Source organism: Barbatula barbatula (assembly GCF_947034865.1).
Source record: "Barbatula barbatula genome assembly, chromosome: 14".
Taxonomy (NCBI): Eukaryota; Metazoa; Chordata; class Actinopteri; order Cypriniformes; family Nemacheilidae; genus Barbatula; species Barbatula barbatula.
In genome coordinates, this window is record NC_136777.1 from 20,339,925 (window position 1) to 20,366,987 (window position 27,063).

At 37.1% G+C, this 27,063-nt stretch overlaps 2 protein-coding genes across 4 annotated transcripts in view; one reads left to right on the plus strand and one right to left on the minus strand.

Annotated features, from left to right (window-relative positions):
* Window positions 1-16,825, plus strand: part of eml4 (EMAP like 4) — a 73,688-nt gene extending 56,863 nt beyond the window's left edge. For all 3 annotated transcript variants that reach the window (XM_079472701.1, XM_079472700.1, XM_079472699.1), the window contains 17 exons: window positions 1,095-1,218; window positions 1,518-1,667; window positions 1,933-2,002; window positions 2,852-2,962; window positions 4,297-4,392; window positions 4,588-4,722; window positions 5,442-5,577; window positions 7,053-7,204; window positions 7,768-7,893; window positions 8,015-8,146; window positions 8,423-8,490; window positions 8,601-8,689; window positions 8,857-8,954; window positions 12,007-12,094; window positions 12,312-12,410; window positions 14,575-14,705; window positions 14,926-16,825. In XM_079472701.1, the coding sequence (XP_079328827.1) occupies window positions 1,095-1,218; window positions 1,518-1,667; window positions 1,933-2,002; window positions 2,852-2,962; window positions 4,297-4,392; window positions 4,588-4,722; window positions 5,442-5,577; window positions 7,053-7,204; window positions 7,768-7,893; window positions 8,015-8,146; window positions 8,423-8,490; window positions 8,601-8,689; window positions 8,857-8,954; window positions 12,007-12,094; window positions 12,312-12,410; window positions 14,575-14,705; window positions 14,926-15,408 (2,288 nt within the window). In that variant the 3' untranslated portion in view covers window positions 15,409-16,825. The remainder of the gene's footprint in view (window positions 1-1,094; window positions 1,219-1,517; window positions 1,668-1,932; window positions 2,003-2,851; window positions 2,963-4,296; window positions 4,393-4,587; window positions 4,723-5,441; window positions 5,578-7,052; window positions 7,205-7,767; window positions 7,894-8,014; window positions 8,147-8,422; window positions 8,491-8,600; window positions 8,690-8,856; window positions 8,955-12,006; window positions 12,095-12,311; window positions 12,411-14,574; window positions 14,706-14,925) is intronic.
* A 4,379-nt stretch (window positions 16,826-21,204) lies between these two features.
* On the minus strand, window positions 21,205-26,722 carry LOC306903491 (uncharacterized protein). Its single transcript, XM_079472702.1, has 3 exons — window positions 26,616-26,722; window positions 22,232-22,330; window positions 21,205-21,534 (listed from the first exon to the last, which is right to left on the minus strand). Exons 1-3 carry the CDS (start codon window positions 26,662-26,664, stop codon window positions 21,449-21,451), a joined length of 234 nt encoding a protein of 77 aa, XP_079328828.1. The 5' UTR covers window positions 26,665-26,722; the 3' UTR covers window positions 21,205-21,448.
* Window positions 26,723-27,063: the final 341 nt, after the last annotated feature.

The window sequence follows — 27,063 nt, forward strand, 5'->3', positions numbered from 1 at the left end:
CACAGCTGAATTGTTGCCCTACCGCACTTGCTCAAAGCTTCCGGTTCTCATATTTTGCTTGCGTTGTGAATGTGTTCAGAGCATGTAAACTTCACTAACTCATTCATGAGCTTCATTTGTAGACTACATTAAGAGAAAGGAATGTCCTTGGTTCAGTATGAGTTAAAGCTCTGGAAAGCATTTGTGGCATTATTTTGAATGAGAGGGTTACTTTAAAAATGTATTCTGGTACAGTTACAAATGACTTAATAAAAATGTTATCAGTGACGTAATCCAAGTATCACGATATAAATGTAATGTAGTCCGATTGCTTTTGGACTACTTTAGGGTCACATATGTCAATAAAACAGAAAGTTAAATTATTTGAAAAATTATTTTCATTTACACAGAAGCAAAGCACCATCAGAATAGTCTTGATGTGGCTATTTTTATATACAGTAAAAAACAGGAACTTATTCCAGAGAGCTGAGAGATTAAAATGAAGTCATTATTATGATTATTGACTTTGATATTGTTATCATGATTCTTAATGTCAGTAAACACAAACACAGTAGACAAAACAAGCTGAGAAGCATGAAGTGGAGTTTTTATTTTCTGTTTTATGCATTACAAAACATTAAATCGTATATAAAAAGTGGTCACATAGCTCAAAAGCACCTAGTTTTCATTTTCTTATTAATTGTAATGCTAATCAGATTTTTTAGTTTTTTTCATGTAACTGTAACGGATTACAGTTAACCAATTTGTGTATCCATATAACCGTATTCCCAGTTTCTCCCCAACCCTGATTATATTAATACTGAAGAAATCACATGACTTTGACATTGAATGGCCCTGTGTACTTACTGTTAGCACAACTTTAAAACGTATTTAAAGTTCTTAACTTGTATTGAACCTGGAGCATTTACTTGAATTATTTATTATTTAAAACATAATAAACATTGATCAGATTTCCAGGAGAATGTATTTTGCACAAATAAATGCAGGTTTGGTTTTAGATAAATTCTACAGTTTCATATAGGGGATTTAGTACATGAAGTGGTTCATTTTTTATTTCTCTACATTAAAAAGGAACAACTTATCTTTCTCCACAGAGGGAGACTATATCAAAATGTTCATGAGAGGACGTCCGATCACCATGTTCATCCCGTCAGACGTGGAGAATTACGACGATGTCCGCACAGAGCTTCCCCAAGAGAGACTCAAGCTCGAGTGGGTGTATCCTTTCCGCAGTCATTTGGATTACAGTTAAAGTATTTATGCATTTGGCCTTTAGGCAAGTGAACCTTCATTTACATTTCACGCACAACGGCATATCAATGAGATTTAAATGGGCGTAATAAAGAAGAAGACAGTAAATAAAAAGACATTGCATAAATGTATCACAAAAGCAGTGTATTTACAGTATAAATGAGAAAAAATTGTATTGTATTTACTGTTCAATGGAAGGTATTCAGTCTGTTCAAGATCATATAGCTTTGTACTGTCGTGTTGAGTATCTTGACTCAGTTGGTTAGATATGGCTACAGGGGGCGTGACTGCCGCGCAAACGTCTATTTGCTTCCAACCGGTGAGATTGTTTACTTCATCGCCTCGGTGGTCGTGCTTTTCAACTATGAGGAAAGAACACAGCGCCACTATTTGGGACACACTGACTGTGTTAAATGGTGAGAGATATCAGATGGACACACCGAGTTGCAGTTTGTTAGTTGGAGAGTAATTTTTTTATTGTAATATGATGGATAAACTGTCCCTGATGTGAGACTCTAGAAAATGTAAAAATAGAACAAATTGCTTTTAATTGTGCTAAAAAGATTAAATGTCACTAGTTGGTTCATAAAGATTTGTAAAAAAGATGTTTAAGGATTTATAATACAGAGATGAATATAAAAGGTGTATTCTCACATCATGCTTTGTGACTGTGTCTTGTAGCTTGGCTATTCACCCGGATAAGATTCGCATCGCCACAGGACAGATTGCAGGTGTGGATAAGGATGGCAGGGTAAGATTTACTCATATGCTTGTTAGATAACCCGCATGTAATAAGGTACAAACCATGAATACATGTAAATGAACACATACAACACCTGATTTGTTTTCGGATGATGAGGATGCAACATTTCCATTTATACATGAGTGTCTTGATATTGATATTCAAATTATTCAATTAAACATTATTTGTTGCAGTAAATTGCAATCGATTTGAAGGTAATTCATGAATTATGTCAGACGAGTCTCATCCCTTCATAATCGCTCTCCCTATTTTTGTTCTTTCAAGTTCATTTTTCACACACTCAAATATTAGTACTCAAATAGTTTTATTTTCAAACACCAGGCTCCATCTTTGGCTAGTATTTAAACATTTAATTAGTTTTGTAGCAATTATAGAAGGGCTGATGCAGCCAGCCGCACATTATTACCCACGATACTCTGGAATGCTTGATTCTGATTGGATAGTCGTGACATTCTAAGGTCTGTTATTCCCAGACAACAACCACCCAAACTAAACTAAAACCGATTGGCTGTATATTATCCCTTACATAACAATACAATGGAATGTTGCAAGTAATCATAATTATTGCTATAATAAATATAACAACAAGAAATATCTTTAACACAAACACTTTGTAAGTTTGTACACAGTTTAGCAATAACATAATGCGTCACAAGGAATGTTACGCATCGCTTTTATCATATACTGCTTTTATGTTTTGTAAAAACTGAGACTTGAAAATGTTTTTGTTAAACGTTTTGAGTTCTTGGAAAAGTTTGTTTCGTGTTTCGTTTTGTATGGAAACTAGCAGTACAATCTTACCTTTCTCTCTTTCTGTTGTTTGTGTGATCTCCGCAGCCGCTTCAGCCTCACGTGAGAGTGTGGGACTCTGTGAGTTTGTCCACACTTCAGATCATTGGTCTCGGTACCTTCGAGAGAGGAGTGGGATCCCTCGCTTTTTCAAAAGCTGTGAGTCCTCCGTCTGTGCCCTTTAGCTAGCTCTGAAAAGTATAGCATGCGTTGTCCTCACATTTGTTATGTATGAAGTGCGTACATGCAAGTTTTGTGCAAAAGCATTTAAACTTTGAAACATTCTTTTTGGAGAACTCAAGTCGGTCGATCTTGTTGTTCATTCATAATTTCTAAAGTATAAGGTCACATGCATTGCATTGTGCGATACACACATTGTTCTCTGATTGTATAACATTGTAAAACTGTGTAGTCCATGCATACTGCAAATCTTTACTCACCGTACGGTAAATGCAGAGTAGAAACATTTTATAGAGAGTAGAACTGATGCCATTCTGAACGACACACACGGATCATAACTTCTATATGAGTATGTGCCAGCACAGTAAGTACACTAGTAAAATTAGGTTTGTGGATCATAGTGCTACTGTTTCATTTAGGTGCAAAATGTCCCACAGACCCTCTAATAAGTCATAAATTACAATTTTTCATTTCTTACCCATTCGCTTTACATGCACATTGATATTGACATACTGAAAACAGTCTATCTAGTCTACTCTTGCTCACTTGTATCATAGTCATAGTTGCTGTAACTGAAACATACCATCATCATAGCACACAGCAGTTATTGCTAGTGAAAAAATTAAATTAAAAGCTAATTCAATTATTAGGGACTCACACGCTGAGCTTAAAGGAACAGGTCACACAAAAATGGAAATGTTGTCTTTGTTTACTCACGCTGTGTACATTTCTTTGTTCTGATGAAGACAGAGAGATATTTGGAAGAATGCTTGTAACCAAACAGTTCTTGGCCACCATTGACTACTGTAGGAGGGAAACCTGCTTTGTGAATTTCTTTGTTTTGTCGAACACAAAAGAAGATGTTTTGAAGAATGTGGGAGAGCAAACCGTTCTGGAGCACATTTAATTTTTTCCTACTATGGTTTGCAAAAGCGGCCAAGAACTGTTTGGTTACAATTATTCTTCCAAGTATTTTTCTCTGGGTTTATCAGAACAAGGACATTTTTACAGACAGAATGTTTATTTTTGGGTGAACTGTCCCTTTAATGGATTAAGGTCAATGTGTTAACTCCTGCTAAAGGACCAGTACATGACGGTTGTTTATGTCGAGCGATTCAGTGATTTAGCAACTAACAAGTCATATATCCCTTTTGATGCACAGTCACAGAAAAAGACTCGTAAAGCTGAAATGATGTTTTCTAATCATGTCATTCGGTTTGGTCATTATTATGGTATGAAAACAATGAAAGCCTTTGAGATGTCTTTACAGTATATAGTAAAGCAAAGCTCTGTATGTGTGTGTATGTGCACAGGACTCAGGCGTTCACCTCAGTGTGATTGATGACTCAAATGAACACATGTTAACTGTGTGGGACTGGCAGAAAAAATCTAAAATTGCTGAACTTAAGGTTTGTGGACACTTGTTTTCTCTTTTCTCATTGGTCAGTCCCTCTTTTTATTATTTTAGTTTTTTTATCCTGTTTCCGTTTGAGTCTTCCTCGTTTTTTTCATGTGTTGTCGTACTGTATCTTTGATGCATTCATTATTTCTCTTTTGCTGCTTGTTTTGTATTTACTTGTTTTGTCAATGGGATGTTGTTGTAGACGACCAATGATGTGGTTTTAGTTGTGGAGTTTCATCCCACTGATGCCAACACCATAGTCACCTGTGGCAAGTCTCACATCTTCTTCTGGACCTGGAGCGGATCCTCACTTGCCCGCAAACAAGGCATATTCGGTGTAAGGACGCGCACAAAAAATTGTACAATGAAAAGTTATATGAAGCAACATACAAGCAACAGTACATTGTGGTCGTATGGCAGCACAACTATCTATGAGGTCACATACAACATTGAAACCTTGTATGTCCAAATTATTCTTTTGAACAAAACACCGTATTTAATCATTCAAAAAGGTTTTATTTAGTTTTAATACTTTTATTGGTTAGATATTTGAAAAATCCAAACAATAAGGGTGAGTGATAAAAATTATTTTGATAAATTATGGAGACACAAGGTTTCAGAAGGACAGCAGTGATATACAACATTACATTCAAAGTCTGTATGATAAGTAAAACCAAACTGCTTAACCAGTAATGTTTACCAGTAGCAGCACAAAAATTTAACTATTTAAACGTTTACAGTGTTGTGAATTTATATCTAAGTGGGGCAAGGCATCCAACACCGGACCCTTGCTTTCGTCAAATAATCACAACCAGCATTCATAACAAATCGATCTTTTTTTGTCTTGCTGTCGGTCATTATAGACAAAATAAAACATGAAAGGTATAATAGTGTTAAAACAGAGACCTTTTTATTTAAACTTCAACCTCACATTAGAGTTAAAGAGAAGTTTGTTCATTGACACAATCAGTTTAAGCTGTTTTCGTTGTACTATTCAAACCACTGAAGTAGAAAAGGAGTCAACCTGATTTTTAATCTTGTTTATTCTTATGACAGAAATATGAAAAGCCAAAGTTTGTGCAGTGTTTGGCTTTCCTCAATAACGGTGACATTTTGACGGGAGATTCCGGAGGAATAATGTTGATATGGACCCGTAGCACAGCCGAACCAGCACCAGGAAAAGGACCTAAAGGTACACACGCACACACACACACATGTACTGAAGCCACTATTTGCATTGGCATCAAGTTGGAAACACGTACCTTCACATTATCATTCCTCTCATCATTTCCATCATTTTCCAATATTTTCTGCCTAGATGCTAATACCATTGTCAATGTCAGGAAAAATGACTTTTTTGTTTGGTGATACCAATACTGATTAAATATTATGATTTTTGATACTTGTCACAGCAAAAGCAGATGCGCTTCAAACAAAGACAAACCTGTCTGTGTTTACATTCATACCTCACAGGCATTTTAAGCCCACATATGCGCGTGAATGCGTGACAGCCGCCTTCTGTCAGTAAGATACTTACTTGTTAATACTTGCTTATAATAATACTGTGGAACGACTGGTATCATTACTGGTATCGTTACTCTTATTTGTTTTGTTGTCAGAGAAGCACAGTAATGATAAAGTGATTAAATGAATTCCAGGAAGTGGAAACTCAGGTTCTAGAAACTCAAATGATGCGATAAACCAGGAGTAGAAAATGACTGTGAAGGGTTTGTATCTTAAACTGTGTGTTTGCATGCCAGTGTGCGTGCGTGCGTGTGTGTGTGCATAAGTTGACAGATTGTTTTCTCTGGGCTGATTCTGGAGTGGTAATGGTTTTCACTGGCATGCCGTGGAACTGGATTGGCTGTATCACAGCCTGAAACGCTGCCAGCTCCTCCTCATTTATCACTCCTTTATTTATCCCTACACGGTTTTGTTCTTCAGCGCCCTCTGGAGGACACAATAATAGCTACAATGTTTAGTCAAAGAGCCCAAAGGAGCACTTAAAGATTTGAAGGGGTCAAACATTCGCCCGTCGTTTAGTTTTTCATGTGGATGGATCTGCTTACAGTTGACTGGCAAGATCGACTTCACCGGCCGCTGAAATTCATGTCTTTCTCTTCTCTTTAAATCATTTGGCATATGTGTCCTGAACTGGCCCTGTCTAGCTCATTTCCCGTCTCGACATCTGCGCTAGAGACGTGTGCAACAGTAGACATGCAGAGGTGCAGATGTGTTCCCCTGAAATTCAGCATGTCATGTCAGAATGTGGAACGGCACACACTCCCAAACATCTCTGTTTCTGAAATGTGAGAGCGCGTGTGCGAGTATGTGTCCCACGGTCTATTTTTCTCTGGGTTTGGCTCTCTTTGCAGGCAGCAGAGCCATCAGTATTATTGCAGAGGGAAGTGATAATCTACAGGAATTCCCAGAATGCATCATGACACACACGTAAACCCTGGCCTCGCTGACAAATATATCTAAAAGCTTGTCTTTTACAAACACGCGCGCACACACACACACCTTAAAGGCCTATCACGTCCTCAATGGCAAAACAGTCTGCCATATAAACCACATTAGCCGAGAGAGACATTTGTGGTATTCTGTTCCCAGAAATGGTGTGCGAGTTAGTCTCCATCTGTCTGACGCCCTCCCTCTCCCCCACAGGAGCGTTTCAGATCACTCGTCAGATTAAAGCTCATGACGGAAGCGTGTTTACACTGTGTCAGATGAGGAACGGCACTCTGCTAACAGGGGGCGGCAAAGACCACAAGATCATTCTGTGGGACCATGACCTGCATCCAGAGAGAGAAATAGAGGTAGGAAAAACATCTGAGCAAAGCTCAAACACACAACACACACACACATGCGTGACTTAAAGCGACAGTTCACACGAAATGAACAATAGAAGTGAATGGGGGCCAGTGCTGTTCGGTTAACAACGTCCTTCAAAATATCTTCTTTTATGTTTCGCGGAAGAAAGAAACTCATACAGGCTTGAAATGACAAGTAAATGATGACAGAATTTTTGTTGACTTTCGAACTCTTTAAATAGCACATAAAACTTTTATGCACTAAAACGAAAAAATCATTGATCAACAGCTAGTATAGCTGTAATTAAATAGTTAATTTGATAGTAAAATTGTAATTAATAATTTAATTGTGATTAAACAATCATAAAAAAATATATATTTAATATACTATATTGTAGTACAGAATTTAGTATAATATATCGTCGCTTTCCTTCCAAAACCTCAGATGTCCCAATAATTTGTTTAGTATAGTAAAAGCCTAATACTTATGAAATATGAAAGTAAAACAAACCAGCTCTTGTAACAGCATAAGATATTAAAACACGTTTCTACAATGTATTTATCAACAGGTCCCAGATCAGTATGGAACTATTCGTGCTGTAGCTGAGGGTAAGGGGGAGCAGTTTTTGGTGGGCACATCACGCAACTTTATTCTTAGAGGCACATTCAACGATGGATTTCAGGTGGAGGTGCAGGTACGACAGAACTGTACAGATGGAAACAAACATACTTTACACAACACCAGAGCTATTGAACATGTTTTCAGATGTGCTCCTTTGGTCCGAGCTGGAGTTTCATGATTTTCTGTATTCATAGGGACACACAGATGAACTGTGGGGTCTGGCCACCCACCCCTTCAAAGACCTGTTCCTCACCTGTGCTCAGGACAGACAGGTGTGTCTGTGGAGTTCAGTGGACCACACACTGGAATGGACCAGACTGCTGGACGTAAGTTAAGACAGACATGTTCTGTTCTTCTAAGTTGGTCTGGGTCAAAGACGGCATTCACAACACATTTTAACAATGGTTTCTACAAACCCTTCAGAAAATGTCTAACTAAATAAGGAAGGTGAAAGAAGAAACTCTTCGCTTTGTGATCATGTGACATTTGCATTTCATACATGTAATGAAATTGACAAAATGGATTTCCGTTGACTCACAGTTGACACACAAATGGGATCGGATCAGTTTTGCATAATGATGGCATTATTTATTGTGTTTTAGGAGCACGGTCACTGTGCAGACTTCCATCCTAGTGGTTCTGTTGTTGCCATTGGTACTCACTCAGGAAAGTAAGTGATCTCTGCGTCTGCTCTTAAGAATCAATTGACATACGTTTCCATCCATACCTTTACGTTAAAGTTGTTATCTTTGGTTAAGACGTAATTTGCTTGTGTTTCAGGTGGTATGCTCTGGATGCAGAGACGAGAGACCTTGTGGCCATTCACACAGATGGCAATGAGCAGCTGTCACTCCTGCGCTACTCTTTCGGTGAGCGGTGTGTGTGTGTGTGTGTGTCTACCTTTCTTCTGCTTAACACAAAGTTTTAAAGTTTCTTAAAAGGCATCTGCCTAATAGACTCAATAGGTTTTGGCATCTTTATGTGGACACTTCTGCTAAATCACTTCTCTCTGTTTCTCTGTGTGTTCCTCTCTCAGATGGAACCCTGTTGGCAGTGGGATCACATGATAACTTCATTTACCTCTACACGGTGTCGGATAAGGGACGCAAATACAGCAGATATGGAAAATGCACTGTAAGTGACCCTTTGATAAGCTCCGCCCCCTTAGTTAACATCACAAGCTATCTCAAGCTTTCTTATTGTCTGTCAGTAACCAAAGGTTATGACGCGTCTACTCTTCTGCCAGTTTTGTGATTATAGTACATTTTTGTGAATTTTCTTATACTGAAAGAGAGCGTCGGGATTGTCCTAGGATAATTTTTCAAAGGAATACAGATGCTTGAATGCATCAGAAAGTGATGAGCTATTTTTGGCCACTAAACACATGGAGAAAGTCAGAGGAGCTCATGACTTTATAAAACAATTATTCAGTCTGTCTGTCTGCCACGTGCAAACTGCCTTTCCAGTAAACTGTGAGCTGCAGTGTGTGATGTGTTGAGGTTTGGAGGGATTTGTGTGCGTGTCAGTGAGATTAAGATCCTCTGACCACACTGTGAATATGCCAGTAATACTGTACTTCAGTGTGTGTTAATCCAACTATTTGCAGGGGATGATGAGACAGAGATAATATCTGCATCAATATTACTTAAATTTTAATGTTAATGTCTGCAGGTTATAAAAACCACAGAACGTTTTATTAAAGGAAATGCTTGGGAAAATAATGCAAGTTACAAAGTTATAATTAATAAATAATAAAACGTTTAGCATCAATTATTTCAAGTAGTTAAGAAGTAAAATTTTTATATCAATATTTATTAATTTAATATTTTTATATATATATATATACATACTTTGCTATACATTAGAATTTCTAGCTAATGTATCTTTCTTGTTATTTCTTTTGCTAATTTTCATTATACATTTTTTGGGGATGTGTACTTGAAGTTAAGTTTGGGCCACTTTAGACCTCACTACGATGCCCTGAATCACACCACTGTTCTCAATTCAATTCAATTTTATTTATATTGCGCACACTGTTTATTTAGCATAGTTTGCATTAAGTGAATGCTTGGCTAAAAAGATTCGTCTTTAATCTAGATTTAAATTGGGCGAGTGTGTCTGATCCTCGAATAGTGTCAGGAAGGCTATTCCAGAGTTTAGGTGCTACGTATGAGAAAGCTCTACCCCCTTTGGTGGATTTAGTTATTCTAGGTGAAAAAAGTCTGGAGTTTTGAGATCTTCGAGAGCGTGATGGGTTGTAGTGTGATAGAAGCTCTGTTATGTAGGTAGGGGCTAAACCATTTAAGGCTTTATAAGTGATTAAAATAACCTTCAATACGATAGTTAATGGGTAGCCAGTGAAGGGTTGATAACATTGGGGTTATGTGATCATATTTTCTGGACCTGGTTAGAACTCTGGCAGCTGCATTCTGAACTAACTGTAGTTTGTTTATTGATAATGCAGGACAACCACTAAGTAGCGCATTACAGTAGTCAAGTCTTGAGGTCATAAATGCATGAATAAGCTTCTCTGCGTCAGCAACACATGGAATATTTCGTAACTTGGCAACATTTCTAAGGTGGAAGAAAGCTATTGTGACATTTGATTTCGAAATATAATGCCTAGATCTTTTACTGTATTTGTTGGAGTAACAGTAGGTTATCAATTTGCAGGTTATAATCCGAAATATTCGTTTTAAGTGTCTTTGGTCCGATTATTAATATTTCTGTTTTATTCTAATTTAAAAGAAGGAAATTACAAGTCATCCAATGTTTTATATCTTCGATGCACTCTGCCAATTTGGATAGCTGGGAGGAATCATCTGGTCTTGATGAGATATATAGCTGAGTATCATCTGCATAGCAGTGGAAGCTAATTCCATGTATTTAAATAATGTTTCCAAGGGGCAGCATGTATATGGAGAATAGCAAGGGTCCTAAAACCGATCCCTGAGGTAATCCATAATTTACTTGCGTTAGATTTGATGATTCCCCGTTTAAATGGACAAATCGATGTCTGTCTTATAAGTAAGATCTGAACCATTGCAGTGCCTGTCCCTCAATACCGGTATAATTGTGTAAGCGATCTAGAAGTTTGTTATGGTCTACAGTATCAAAGGCAGTTCCAGTACTATGATGCGGTCTAAAGCCTGACAAAAATTTCATGTATGTCATTATTTTGTAAGAAAGAGCATAACTTTAGTGGACACTACTTTTTCTAGTATTTTTGACTGGTAAGGAAGATTTGAAATCGGTCTATAGTTTCCAAGTTCATTGGGGTCCAAGTTTGGTTTCTTGATAAGAGGCTTAATGATGGCCATTTTAAAGGGTCCTGCGACATCATCAACGTCAAGATGCCTGAAGACGCTTTATTGTAGCGGACTGCAATCCTGACAGGGTCCAGTGGGAGTACAGACATTGTGGGAAGTCTGGGCTGTGATGTTATTGATGCTGGCAGACTGCTCGCACATGTGTCTGTTAACACAGTTCCACCCTGTTACTCACGGACATGCAGTCAGACAGGGTTGTTACGTGATTAATCGCGATTCATCACGTCCAGAATAAAAGTTTGTGTTTAATTAATATATGTCTGTGCACTGTGCATATTTATGTTGTATTTATACACACATATAGATGTATAAATGAAAGAAAAATATAAAATATACAAATAAATAAATGTTGATATATAATTTAAGTGATATTATATATAAAATTAAACATGCAAATATGTCCTAAATATGTAACTGTATGTGTATGTGTTTACAAGTAAAAAATACATTTGCACAGAACACAGACATACTGTTTATTATGTGAACACAAACTTTGAGATTAATCGTGATAAATCGTTTAACAGCCCTAAAAATGTAACACAAGTGTACACAACATTCCAAAATAATTGAATAAAAGTATTTTACCTATTTTTTTATGCTGACATATTAAGATGATTTGTAAAGAAAATAAAAGTAATGATAATAATAAATAAAACAGAATAAAAAACAAAATCAGCTTGTATGCGCATCTTCACGGCTAAAATTGTGCATTTCCGTGCAGATGTGGGAGGATTAGTTTGTCATCTAAGGACAAACCCAGAATCTCATCCTAACTAAAAAATCTGAGGATAATCGCTTTGTGTCAAACTGAATAGGTAGAGGCATCAATGTCATTGGTTCTCCATTTCTCTCCTCAGGGACATTCCAGCTACATTACGCATCTTGACTGGTCCCCCGACAACAAGTTCATCATGTCCAACTCAGGAGACTATGAAATCCTTTACTGTAAGTGGCCGACCGCAGTAACACAGTTTCATGAGAAGTGGGAATAGAGATCAGCGTACACTTCCAGCTTACTCGCACAGTAGTTGCTCTCTGCCACATTCTCTATGGCTTGCTATCCTCCTGAAACATTCAAATAAAGTATTATTTGGGTTGAGAGCTAAATAATATGTGTGTTTTATTTAGCATTTTCTGCTCTCTTATTATGGCTCTTTTTCAGGGGACATTCCAAATGGTTGTAAGTTGATTCGTAACCGCTCTGAGTGTAAGGACATCGACTGGGCCACCTACACCTGTGTGCTGGGATTCCACGTCTTTGGTCAGTAACTGCACATTAATGCATTCTTCAAAGGATTACTGTACATTTATTTGTGTGTATTAGTGTGTGTGTACATACCACGACTACATATGTTTGTATGCTTAGACAACAGATGAAAAAGCAATTAACTACATAGACAAGTTTTGCATGTGTCGTTTTGACGTTTTTCCAAATGTGTTGCTGGTAACTCTACGCTCATTTCCTGTCAGTGGTCAAATCTTGAGGGGGTCTTATTCACTATCTCTCTTCCACAATCATAATGGATGCTCGCCTCCCTTATTATAAAGTCTAAATGTCAGTCAATTTCTTCTGGTTGGTTCTGCTCAAGTGTGTAGGTGTGTAATTTTGTTCTGTTCTGAGTGAAACTTTTGATAACAGAAACTAGATCATACCACACAAATGTCGCTCTATCGTGAGCACTGCGAGCCGTCGTGTCTGTAATACTGCAGACATCAGCATTCACACTGTTACACACACAGGCAGGCACAGGGCGCCTTTCAGAAATGCCAGCAAAGTCTTGACCACAACTCGACATATTTGAGCACTTTATTGGCCTGGAAAATATTTTGTAGTAATGTTTAAACTCGCAGCACTGTGCCAAAAGATTTGAGGCAGTGCTATTTTGTGATAAATATAGGCTTGTTACTACAGACTGTGAATGTCTGTCTGTCAAAAAATTGCATTGTTGAAAAGCAGCTTAAGAGAATACATTGAGCACAAATCAGTAGAGATAGTAAGAACAAAGCTTTAGAAATGCATGAAAATGTTTTGTAATTTCATAGGATGTTGATTTTATATGTCAATCTGTAAAAACAAATAAGTGTCTATAGGATTGAAATTGAACCACCAATATTTCAGTATCCCGTCTATTTATATCTGTCATAATTTAGCAACCATTCCTAGGCACGTGTTTAATTCTGTGATTTAGGGACAACCTTTCTCCCAAATTCTCCACAATATTTTTTTTTCATTTGTTTGGATGCAATGTTTCAGATCTTGTTTACATCAAAACAAAACAATCTCCTATTCATGTTTAAACTAATGGTTTATGCATGGATTTTAGGTTCAGTTCAAGCCTGAACATATGGGCTATGTATTTGTTACTAATATACTGAACCATTTGTTTCTATTTCACTTAAACCTTGTTTATAGATTTTAAACGTCAGAATAATATCAGTCTATGCACATGTTTACTATTTAGAAAAGGGACAACAAACTTTCTACACATCAGAAGCGATAATACCCAACATGGAGAAGGGATGCCTCTTCATAGAACATCAAATTGTTGCTTTATTAAATGTTTTATGTGCCCATTCGTGAGGAATATGTATCGTTATGCTGTTGTAAATGGCACTTACCTGAATGTGAAGATCATGCACTTAAAATAGAACAAATGCTTTAAACTTAAAGAGAGACCTGGCATGGGTATTTGAACCACCAAATGTTGACATCTGTGCTACCTTTGGTAAAAACATTTTTTTTTCATGATAAGGTTGACATTTTCACAGAATTACCCTTACTTTCATTAGTCTTTGCATTCTCTCAATCTTTCACATTAATGTTGGGTAACTTTATTTCCTTCCTTAGGTTTCTGTTTAAATTCAATAAACACTGAACCGGAATAGCCACAATACATCTCGAAATGATGATTAAACAAATGTGGAAAAATATTTGTCCATCTTTGTCTGTCTCTTTGTGTGTGTCTGTTTGTCTATCTTTGTGTGTGTTTTTCTATGACTGTGCATTTTTGCATGTGCCAGTCCTTTACTGTAGATGGTGTTCTTCTGCCTCCTGCTGGTGATTTTATAACTGATCCATTTACAATCAGTTTTTTGATAGAACATTCAATAGTCTCTTGAGCTACTTTAATGGATTCTCTTTATGATGCTATTAAAGTATGTCATAAAATGAAAATATTTTTTCAGTGAAATTTTTTTTTTTATCTAAACCCACATCAAAACTACTAATAAACAACTGTATTTAATGACTTTTTACTTCGAATTGAATCCCTGAACATTGAGCAAGGTATCAAAAAGATCAGTAAGTTTGACTTTGAAACCCGCTTGTTGACCTGTGACCGTTAGATGATATAAGAGTGAGTCTAAGAGGATATTCTAGTGAGGTGTTCGTTTGTGAATGTGTTTTGGTGTCTGCTGTGTAACAGGTGTTTGGCCAGAGGGCTCAGATGGGACGGATATCAATGCTTTGATGCGATCCCACAACAGGAAGGTGATCGCTCTGGCTGATGATTTCTGCAAAGTGCACCTTTTCCACTACCCCTGCTCCAGACCCAAGGTCAGTCACCACATGTAATATTCACTGTCATCATTTTGAAAAATGATGTGATCAGATGACAGCGATACAATAAGATGCATGATGCTTTGGTTTTCAATCTACATTTATGGAATTAGCAGAGACTTTTATCCAAATTGGCTTACAAATGAGAGAGCTTTTTGTCAATGTTTTAACATTCGTGTAACCGTTTTTTTTGACCATTTTTAATCCACACACGCAGGCCCCAAGCCTCAAGTACAGCGCCCACAGCAGTCACGTGACAAACGTGAGCTTCATGCACAATGACGCTCACCTGATTTCAACGGGCGGCAAGGACACAAGCATCATGCAGTGGCGTCTAGTGGAGAAGACCTCGTCCCTGGTGCATAGCGACTCCAGCTTGGGCCTGAGCGATTCTCTGATGCACAACTCTACCCCTCGCAGCCTGCCGTCAATACCCAGCACACCCCTGACTCCTACTGAGCCTGTCCCCGTGCCCATGTCGCTGCCCATCAGCACCCAACCCGATACCAGCCCGCCCCCTCCCACGTCCACCGAATCATTAGACATGGCCACTTCTAACGGCTCCCCAGAAACCCCACCTCTTTCTGACGAGGTCACGCCCCCTTCCGACAGCACCCTGAGCCCGAAGGACAGCCTAGAGCCTAGCGATGATACGGCCACGCCGAGCGATGAGGGCACACCCTTTAATCCACCTTTATAAGAGGGTGATGTTATTGCAACGGTGGTCCGGCTCCTCTCTTGCCTGCTCGACACCCTGCCAACGGCACCAGCATGTCACTGTAACCATTCTGTTGGAGTACAAAAGCAGGGTCTCCTCGTTTTTTTATCCGCTCTAGTTTTTCGTTTTGTGTCTTAGTTTTGTTGACGTTATGTTGGATGTGGTTGGGGAGGCAGTGGTTTGGGTCAAATGGTGAGCGGTTTGGGACGATTTGGAAAGATTTAGCGGACTCACACTGACACAAACACTAATACACATGAACATACACGCACCACAAACTGTGATTTTTTTTTAATAGTACAATTAAAAAGAAGAATTTTAGATCAGGATTCGTAATGTTTTATGATTTACCACTTTTAGATCCAAAGACGTGTCATGAAGGTGATTTCACCTTCAGTTTCAATACAATTTAAAAGGGAAAGTTGACCCAAAAAAGTATATTCTGTCATCATTTACTCATCCTGTTGTCATTACAAACATGTATGGCTTTCTTTCTTCTGCAGAACACAAAAGAAGATGTTTTGAAGACTTGCATTCGTTTTTTTTTTGTCCATGCAGTAGAACCGAATGAATGCCGCTGTTGTTCGGTAGGTTTGAAATAACCAGATGGTGAGTTAATGATGACAGAATTTCTAATTTTTTGGGTGAACCATCCCTTTAATTTACTAGAAGGTTATCAAAATTATGCCATGTAAATGTATCAATTCCAATACCCATTTGTATAGCTTAAATTCAGGGTGAGTGATAGAAATTGGGTGACCTTTTAAGAATCAGTTTTTCTTATTCTCGAACTTACTTCATAAACATTGGTGGTAGATTGGGTTTAAATTGGTCTGAATCTAATGAAATAGCCCTCTGAGCCCAAAACAACAAGATCAGGATATTTGCACGGACATTAATGACCCTGCCAACTTTGGTCAGGACCTCTTTCATCCCATTAGCTGCTTCAGCACATCGAAATAGTCACCTTGAATTTCAACTTGGCCTGAAAAGTCCACAAAACGGCCGCTTAACAGGACAACAACACACTCCATTCAACACGACCACAGCTTAACCCAAACAAGCTCAAAAACGTATGCATGGCGACAGCCTGCCCTTATTTACAAAGCTCTCAAGTTTCTGTCTCAAATGATACAAAAAATATCAGGAAAGCCTCACCTTTCTGTCTGAAGACATCATGCCACCCTCACACCTCCTGAAGTTTTCACTGTTGGACTGGAGATCTCCTTTTTCACGCCATCAGTTTTAACTCTCGATTTCGATGATTCTGTCCTTTCACTGAGACTGAATTGTTTTTAGCTTTTATTGTGGGACTGTGTTTCTTGTCATTTTGTTCATGGACTGAGATGTTCTTTTTTTTATCCATTGAGAGAGAACGATTAAACAAGTCTTACATGTGCGCGTGAGTATGAGTGTGTGTGTGTATGTCGCGCAAGTTGGCACATTTTTCATTTTGCAGAAAACTTCTCAGGATCAGAGCAACCGAAATAATAAAGCATGTTTTGCCCACTTCTTTCTTTAACGCTTACAAAAGTATTACCGAAAAGTAAAATTGACATCTTTTATCTTTTAACACCTTAAAATGTTCTCCGGTGACTTGACATTGAGAGTACCTGAATTTGCGACAATTTAAATCCCATATTTTCTGTCTTGTAACTTTCTCAGATCATATCATATCTTAGAAATTATGAATGCACCGATACCGGTATCGGGCCAGATACTAAGCTCATGTACTAGTAAAAATGCACCGATACCTCATGTGGCATAATTGACAGAAATTTGCTTTGAAAGTTTGTGAAAAGCACATAAAATTTTTCTTTTTCATAATGTGTTTAAAGTGGAGTTGTTTGTAATCATAGAGTTGTTTTATTTTTATTAGTCTCGCTGTTTGTGAAAAGGTACAGGCATCGGTATCGGCGAGTACCAGAAAAAGATATCTGTACTCTATGCCTCTAAAAATGGTATTGGTGCATCCCTAATATATATGCTACATTACCATGGTTTGACCATGTGATACCGCCACAGTCATTCGGTTAAGGATTGCTCTCCTTTTTTGTTGTCATTTCCCTCAAAATCGCGTGACGAGATGGATGTTCGACTGCCACCCATTGAAGATCATCAGATTTTCTCCTCCGCTGCCCTCTACAGTACAGATTGTCTTATGCCTCGGCATCATCATGAGCTGCATTAACAGCAAACATTTTTGATCAATATCTAATTTGCAAAGTCTTTTTCTGTAATAAAAGTGAATAATGTGGTTTTCAGATGAATATGATTTCATTGTAGCTGAGGCTTCCCAGTCCAACGGCTTATTGTATGAATGCAGATCTCAGATCAGCCGCTGGAGGCAACCACTAATGTTAATCCAGCATTACAGGCCACTAAAACACATTGAGGCAGTAGGTGTACAAAGGAATGAGGCATCGAAAGCATGTTTTTTTGGGATAAGATGGTGTTGGTTTCGAGAATTCTGACTTATACTTAAAATTACAATTCTGACGGATATTTAAAGTATACGTTTTGTTGATTATAATGAATGAAAGAATAAATGACAATCTTTTGTAATGTGTTTACATAGCTGCATACCAGCATTCATATGGTTTCAGTATTGAAGGAAATGTGTCTGATGCAGATGTGATTTGTTTTTGTTCAAGTGCATGAGATGACCAGATGGCTTTGGATGTGTTTAGACAGAGAGCAGATAGCAGAATGAGAGATAATGGACCGTTTGTGTGACTAGATTCACTCAACTTCTTTGGCTGTTTTATTGCATCACTAACCACCATGAATCAAGTTTAAATCAAGGCACCATATGTGTTGTAGTTATTGTATTTTTTTTAGAACAGGCATGCCTACTTTCTATGTAAATGACATTACTTACTGTAGATTACACCTCAATCCAATGATCACGTGCAGTCGAGCGTTTGTGATGGGGAATTGCATTCAGTGCAGATATGTTGACTGTTATATCGCAATAAAACTAAGTGCAGAAGAATATCATGCAAAGCAGGAAGTATTTTTGCGATTTTCCACTGTTTTGCAGCCATGCTTGAGTTCTCATAGACGATGTGCCCTTCTGCTGGTCAGCAGTTTTTTGGCTTTTTGGACTAATCCTGGTTTCACCGCAATTATTTTTGACACCCTCAAAAGATTTACAGGATTGCGCGGCGTCACTTTTCCCAAGACTTTTTTCATCTTTGTTGTTGCATTCAGGGCTGTTTTTGTGTATATATTGGTGTGCCTGTATGTATATAACTATTTTGGGTGAAGGAGGTACTCTTTTCATTATTTCGCTATTTATCCATGACAAATCTAAGGGATTGTTTCATCTGCAGTTGGTAGGTGCAGTAGTTACAGTGGCCTCCTGGGATGGGAATGTGTTGCACCGTTGCCTGACGTTTGGCGAAATGGTCACTGACGTCAAGTATGACTCTGGGGTTCTGTGTACCTTGTGTCTCGTCAAAGTATGATCATACTAGTGATTTCTCGACTTGTTTAGTTGAGAAACTGGTTAGTTGAATAAAGTGCTATACAGAAATGTTTCATGAATGTCACAGATTATTTGTCTCATTATTTAGAAAGAAGGATAAGTGAGTTGGAAGGTGAAAGGTACTGATGGTGAAAACACATGAAGTGATATAGGTATTGATCTTATTGTTTAGTGATCACCATTGTGGAGAGAGAGAGACAGAGAGAGAGAGAAAATACACAGTCCGTGGTTGTATCTACACTTCAATGAAACATTGGGGTTGAATACATCTTTGGACTTTCAAATGCTTTCGCATCAGCCAGGTGTTTAATCCAAAAATCATGGAATAAAGAAGCCGTACGTTTTATGATAAACTTTGTCAAGAGAAAATGGGTTCCCTTTTCTCCACTAATTACATTTTACTATTTGCATCAGGTTCATTATAATTGTTGTTTCATATCATTTTGTTTAAGCCAATCTGTCTCTTAAGCATTCTGGTCAATGGGCAGAACGGTCCTGAAGATTTAGAAAATGGAGAAACATTGTAAACGCATCCTTGTGATTCTTACAGAGATGCTTTATTTATTTGATGTTTATTTCCTCACTGACAACGTTTCACAGTAAATAAAATAAAAATATACAATAAAACCGAAAAGGTAAGCAGAAGCCTTTGCTTATTATGCCTGCCCTTTATCTGAAAAGCATCACTTTGACACTGAATATTGATAAAACAAGATAAAGAAAATCAATTACATAAAAAAATTCCCAAAATATACTTACATTTAACCTTACATACATAATTACAAAAGGAAACATTCCAGTCGTTACTTAAATAGTTTAGTATTACAAACAGTACACAACATATTCATATTGAGTCGTGATAAGTGTGATAATGTTCTATTGACAGAAATATTAGAAATATACTATATGTCTTCAGATGTGTATAAAGACCTGACATATTGAAGCGTTATGTTATTATTATCTTCTACATACACCGTAGATGGAATTCAACATGTTGTTTCTACAGTAGCCCTAAACGGACAAACTGCTCTATAGAATGCATTTCTTAAATATGTTACCTCGCAAAAACTCAGTTGTCAGCCACCATAGTGCTTCGAAAGGGGTCCATACACTGGACCTTTAAAGGTTATTGATTTACATCATTTTAGTTCCATGTCACAGTTATGGCGTAGAATAACCCTTTTGACCGACCTGTTTTTTATATTTGTACCTTATTTACTTTAAACACTGTATGTGGACTTTCTCTTGTTTTTAAAAGCCTCTGGATACAGTTTGAAAGTAGATGATTATAAACTTTATACATTAACTGCACGTTAAAAAAACGTAATAAACAATTTGTAACTTAATAAACAATTTGTTTGTTGGTTCGAAGTAATCGACACGTTTTACAGTTTAATGACCCCTCACAAGTGATGTATAGAACTATGAGTGCACAATACAAATATATGTTTTTCTTTTAATATTTTGTCCTATTTAGTATTGCAATGGGTTTGGATTTGGTATGTTGTCTTATAGACGTTTGGTCAGAAATGTTTGTGTCGTAGACTCCAATTTGTCCTTGAATAATGTTTATGTTCTTTATCGGTTTAGTGTGTGTGTGGTTTGAGAGAGATTCAGAGAGGCAATGAACTCTGTACAGTACACCTCATAGAGAGAGAGAGAGAGAAACTGAAACTGTCTGTTCTTTCATTGTTCAAATAAATAAATCACCAGGCCAAAGTCTTTCTGCACAAATATCTTCATATCTGCACCTGTGTGTGTGCGCGCGTGTTGGCTGTGAAAACACGTCAAAAGTTCAACATATCCCTTTCTGGCATCACGGGCTGCCTCATTTATAAAACACTGCATAGAAAGCATCCTAAATTTGATTTTACAATCATTTCTCTAAGTGTGTACGTGTGATTCATAGAGCAAACGTATACGCACAGAAAACACGTGTACGCCTCTCTATCAGATGTGAAATCTATAAATCACAAATGATCATAAAATTGCGCGGTGTCTAAATAATGTCATTGATATATGAAAGAGCACCTGTCAACGTCCAAATCCTGTACGAGCGGAATGAATGGCTTATATTTCCAAAAACCAGCAGGTCTCAGACAAGTGCTTACGTCTGCTCAGACCCTGACGTGGCGCTAAGCACTTTTCCAAGTCGATGAATCTGTGCGTACGCACGTTTTATAAATGAGGCCCCAGAACTCAGTTCTTCACACATCATTGTGGACACAATTGTATTGAAGATAACAGACACCTTTTAAACCTTAAGCAGAAAATCACAAGCTTGGTAGGAAAATTAAGATTTTTTATTCATTATGACTTTAAGATTGCAGTATATAAGCAGCACAATACTGTCCAAACCTTTAAACTGAATGAATTCATTAATCCTGTGTCGTTTACACAAGTAGACATCTTCTACTTTTTTATAACCATTTTATTACAATGACTTTTTTTATTTATATATATTTAAAAAGAATGAAAAAGTGTAATTAAGGCTTAAAAATTGGTGTTCAGCAGCATCCTCTGTTGTAAACATCATTCATTGCACAAGCTTTCATAACAACATTTCCAGCCTTTCCTCTGACAGAATTCCAGGCTTACACACCCTTTCTCTCCAGTTCCTGTGGAAGAGATATCATGTCAGATATATGCCGACAATAATTCATATTTTAAATGTTTTCTTTCTTGTGAGATTGAAAGGGTCGAGACGGCATTGGTAGGTAAATCTCAATCGAGCTGGACTGACAGTTGTGCTCTGTGAAGTTCTCACTCTTCATTAGGAAAAGGTAACTGAATTGTAGTTCACTTGAACAACAAAACATTTTAATGTCCAGTAGCTTTCTATTGTCCGAAATGTTACATTAAATGTACTATTTTTTTCTGCGTTGTTGACAGGTATACTCACTACTGTCACTGCTAGCTACTGCGGAAGAAAATGTTCACTTTTAGATTGTAACACTAGTTACAATATGAAACAATCATTGCATGATTGAATTGTTAATTTTTAAAAGAATACTTCTTGATTCGTAACCTAACGAATATATTTTTGTAAAAAAACTATTTGTAATGTTTATTTAAAATGATGTTTTATATAGTAGTTATTATAAAATTGTACGATTGTCCCTGCATGATCTCTTGTACTCATGGGTCAATATGTGCATTTATTTTGAAATCATTCCTCAGTTCAAGCATGAAGATGGATTTCCTGGTTTTATCGGATTCTTTGTTTGAACTGATTGTGTAATGTACTGTATAAACATGAACCGGTTATGTGAACTGGATCTGCACTTGATTTAGTGCCTGTGTGGACTCGCTTACCTCTGGTGTAACAGGCTTGAGGAACTTTACTTCTGCATTGAAGAACCATGTTCCTCACCATTAGGAAGTCCTCGCCATAGCACTCAATATAATCGTCAGCTGAACCACACACACAAAAAAGAAACTTTTAGTTTTTGGACTGCAAACATGGTATTATTAACATGGTATTTGTTAAATCTCGTTTTGACTACCATGTTAATACCATAATATATGATTGGTTTATCTTTGAAGTATATTATATCTTAAAGTAACTAGATATGTTCACTATATCATACACTGTTAGATGTCGCTGTAGATTAGCAGCACATTACTGTAAAAATCAACAGTACAATACTGCATCTGTATATTACAGTAAAATACTGCAGCTCATAATGCATTCTGGGTAATTTTCATTGAGCGGGAAACTTTTACAGTAAATTTTGGTCTCGCTGTAACTTTGCTGTAGCTTTGCTGTAACGTGTAACGAAAGTGCGCCACAACGTCATCACGTCAAATCACACAGAGCCCATCCTGGCTGCAGCTGGAGGAGGATAATCGATTTCTGGCAGTTTGGTAAGTTTTTAGTTTGGTTTATTTTATGTGTTTCATACAAAAAAAATATTTTGTTTTTGTATTTTGCACAACAGTTTGTCACAGTGTTGTTTTAAACGTGGAATGAGAGATATATGGTCGCCAACAAACGTTGCTTCTACCTCAGAAATTAAACTAAGTCAGCCCACTGCTTAAACCCGTTTTACACATCTCACTTAATGAATATAGGATTATTTCAACCATTTATGAGGGTTTTGGTGAGTTTATTTTCTGTCGAATAGTTGAAGTTCGTTTATAATGGCAAGCTAGGTAAACCGACTTGTATTTGGTAATAGATAAACTCGCGTTTGTGTTCAAATAAAATAATCTTTGACCAATTCAACTAAGATTCCTCCTAAATAAATCTCATACGAAATAACAAAGTCACTGTAAAGTAGCCCACACAGCTACCAAACTGCTTCACACAAAATGAAACGTCATATTTAACTGCGATGAGTGCGATCCATACAGATTTCATTACTAACAGATTTATAAATGTGTTTGCGGCGCTTATTTCTGTATTTACGGTATATCCGCAGAAGCAGATATGATGTTCTTTAGAGTGTTTTACATTCAGTTGGCCAAAAAGTTTTGTATGACAATATATTTGTAGCGATATTGCTTCCAACACCTCAAATCAATGCTCGTACTTTGCTAAAGAGCGCTGCTGACTCCGCCTTTACGTAATGACGCTGTACGGAAAGAGGAGCGCGATCAGCTTTAAATGCATTTCCAAAAACACATTGACTTTCGCTACACCAACGGTATAGAAAATGCAATCCCAAATATTTGAACTCTTAATGTTAATGTATACAGGGGAAAACATTTAAATGATCATTTTGCTACATTTTTGATTGACTATCTTAAGCGTATATAATAAACAGAATGGTTTCTAAATTTCAGCAAGTAACATATCATTATATATTTCTTCTTACAGCTCTAACGTCACAGTTTGGTCCACTTTTGCACTCTGGGCTTATGAGTTTCTGTAAGTATTGACCATGTATTTATAATACAACTTTTATTCAAATTTGTTTCTGGTTTTACTTCGGACTTTTTAGTAACACTTACAATAAGGTTCTATTTGTTAACATAGGATGTTAATACATTTTAACATTTGGCAATACATTTTTAAATCAATCAATTTATCTCTGTTCACATTAGTTAATTCATAATGAATTCTCAAATATTATTAATATTAAGAAAATATATTGTTCATTGTTAGATCATATTATCTAAACCATTAATAAATGTTATGGAATAAAACCTTATAGTATAAAGTGTTACTTAATTTTCTTTCACCATTTACTTCACAATTTGTACTTAATTCAATGGCTAACAGATTTTGTTATTTTTGGCTTTTTGTGTTACAGTCTCACCATTGATATTTTGGCTGGATTTGGTCATTTTTAAACCAAGCAAGTCATCCCAGGATGTCCAGTTACAACTGCAAGTCATGTAGTTTCTCGACAAAAATACCCACACACACACAAGACTCTCACACACACACACACAACACTCTCACACACCCGCACACAACACTCTCACACAACACTCTCACACACCCGCACACAACCCTCTCACACAGCCCCACACAACCCTCTCACACAGCCCCACACAACACTCTCACACACCCGCACACAACACTGTCACTCTCACACAGCCACACACAACACTCTCACACAGCCACACACAACACTCTCACACAGCACCACACAACACTCTCACACAACACTCTCACACACCCGCACACAACACTCTCATACACACACAACCCTCTCACACAGCCCCACACAACACTCTCACATACCCGCACACAACACTGTCACTCTCACACAGCCACACACAACACTCTCACACAGCCACACACAACACTCTCACACAGCACCACACAACACTCTCACACAACACTCTCACACACCCGCACACAACACTCTCATACACACACAACCCTCTCACACAGCCCCACACAACACTCTCACATACCCGCACACAACACTGTCACTCTCACACAGCCACACACAACACTCTCACACAGCCACACACAACACTCTCACACAGCCACACACAACACTCTCACACAGCCACACACAACACTCTCACACAGCCCCACACAACACTCTCACACAGCACCACACAACACTCTCACACAGCCACACACAACACTCTCACACAGCCCCACACAACACTCTCACACACAACACTCACACACAACACTCTCACACAGCACCACACAACACTCTAACACACGACACTCTCACACACAACACTCTCACACACAACACTCTCACACAGCCACACACAACACTCTCACACAGCCACACACAACACTCTCACACACAACACTCACACACAACACTCTCACACAGCACCACACAACACTCTAACACACGACACTCAGTTTGAATGGAACATTTTAACTACAGACCAGTGTTTTCTGTCACTTTGTTGCTATTGTTTGTTTTGATATGTAATGTATGAATATTTTTGCTCACTTAAATGTTGTAATATATATAGTAGTCAACATTTGAAGTAAGTCAAAAAAGTTACAAGAATAGGTATTGTTCTCGCCTTTTTGATCCACTTTAAATGTTGACTACTGTACATAGTCATTATATGTTGTTAATGTAATACATCATTCTTCAATACTGTTTTAAATGTTTTAATACTTTTTGTTTCAATGAAATGATTCAATAAAAAATTTGCCTGGATTGCCTTTTGATTCATAATGTCAAGTATAGCAGTTTTATAATATTAATAACTACAGATTTATATCCAAACTAGCTAAAATATATAATAATATTTGTAATTATTGCCAATACGAAATAAAGAGTAATTTGTCAATATAGGTATTACAGTAAATTGCAGTAAAAATATAGTAAAAATACAGTAAAGTACTGTGTTGTATCTATACAGCAATATTTTTTGTACTGTAGTAATCTATTACAGTACAGCACTGTAAATCAAAATACAGTAACTTACTGGCAACCGTGCTGCCAGTAACGTACTGTAAAAATACAAGCAAATCGTTAACAGTGTACTAAATGTTACATATATTACATTTTACAATATAAAATTCACGCTGCTTATTCAAGTACTGAATAAAGTATTAGGCAACTAATAAAAACCACAGACCTATGTCAATATTTTGAAAGCTGCCTATATAAATACAATGTAAATAAAAAATACATAATACATATAATAATGGCCCGTTTTCGTTGTTGTGCCCATAAAAGAAAGACAGTTAAAATCTCATTTTTGTCTTAATCCTACATCCTAGACATCAACGAGATTAAAAAAAATTTCAGAAGAGATCTCAACTGTGTTGAACTAAGGTTTGTCTGCCATCAAAAGTAAATATTATTGACATTTTTTATATTTTTATTATTATTTAATATAAAGAGCGATTTAAGGAGACATGTGAGACTTTAAGTTAATATTACATGAAACACAACTGAGCACTCAATTAAATGTCCTGAGAGATAAAAGAGCAACGTCTTAGCAATTCCTAGTTTAGTGAGCTTTTTAGTTAAATCTGTAGTAACATGCAATATGTACAATTATTTATATTCATTAAGCAGATGCTCAAGCAGAAGTTCAAAACAACTTACAATTGAGAAACATTGAAAGCAATTGTATAAAAGTGCACTCTTATGTAAACGCTACAAAAACATCAGAAACATAATAGATAATAGATAAACACTAATTATATAATATATTTCTGATAATGATTGAAAATAGTGTTGTTGAAAATAGTGTCTATTCTGAGCAAATGACACCTTGGTTACCTCAAAAAATTTGGTAAGTTACTCACCTGTGCAGAGAGGCAGCAGCAGAAGCAGAACGAGCCAAGCTTTCATCATCTTTCTGATGTTGATTCACTCTTGTTTGGCCAGTTTGTCCGTTGGAGTCTGGAGTTACAGAGTCTTATATAGCGTTACAGACACAGGTCACATGCTCAAGGCACTCGCAGACACATACACACATGATGAAGTGTTCTTTGAAGGGCTGGAGTCATGACACAAACCGTGTCTGCTGGCACCAGATAATGTTCGAATGAGTCAGGGTCTTATCAAACTGTCATTATTTATATTTTTGAACTTCGTGATGGTGGTGTAAACAACATTTCACACATTTAAATGCTTTAACAGTGTTTTGAGATTTGGCAAATGTGGAAGAAAAACTCACTCTTCATGTTCCAAAGTGAGATGGCGCAACATTATCTATTTCGCAACTATTAAATATCTTTTGACAGAAATGCA

What these genes read in the sequence shown, in the direction of transcription:
- LOC306903491 (XM_079472702.1), bottom strand. Translation starts at nt 26,664, where the DNA reads ATGATGAAAGCTTGGCTCGTTCTGCTTCTGCTGCTGCCTCTCTGCACA. An exon ending in GCTGCTGCCTCTCTGCACAG is followed by an intron (nt 22,331 to 26,615) that starts GTGAGTAACTTA and finishes TGTGTGGTTCAG; the next exon opens with CTGACGATTATATTGAGTGC. An exon ending in TCAAGCCTGTTACACCAGAG is followed by an intron (nt 21,535 to 22,231) that starts GTAAGCGAGTCC and finishes TCTCTTCCACAG; the next exon opens with GAACTGGAGAGAAAGGGTGT.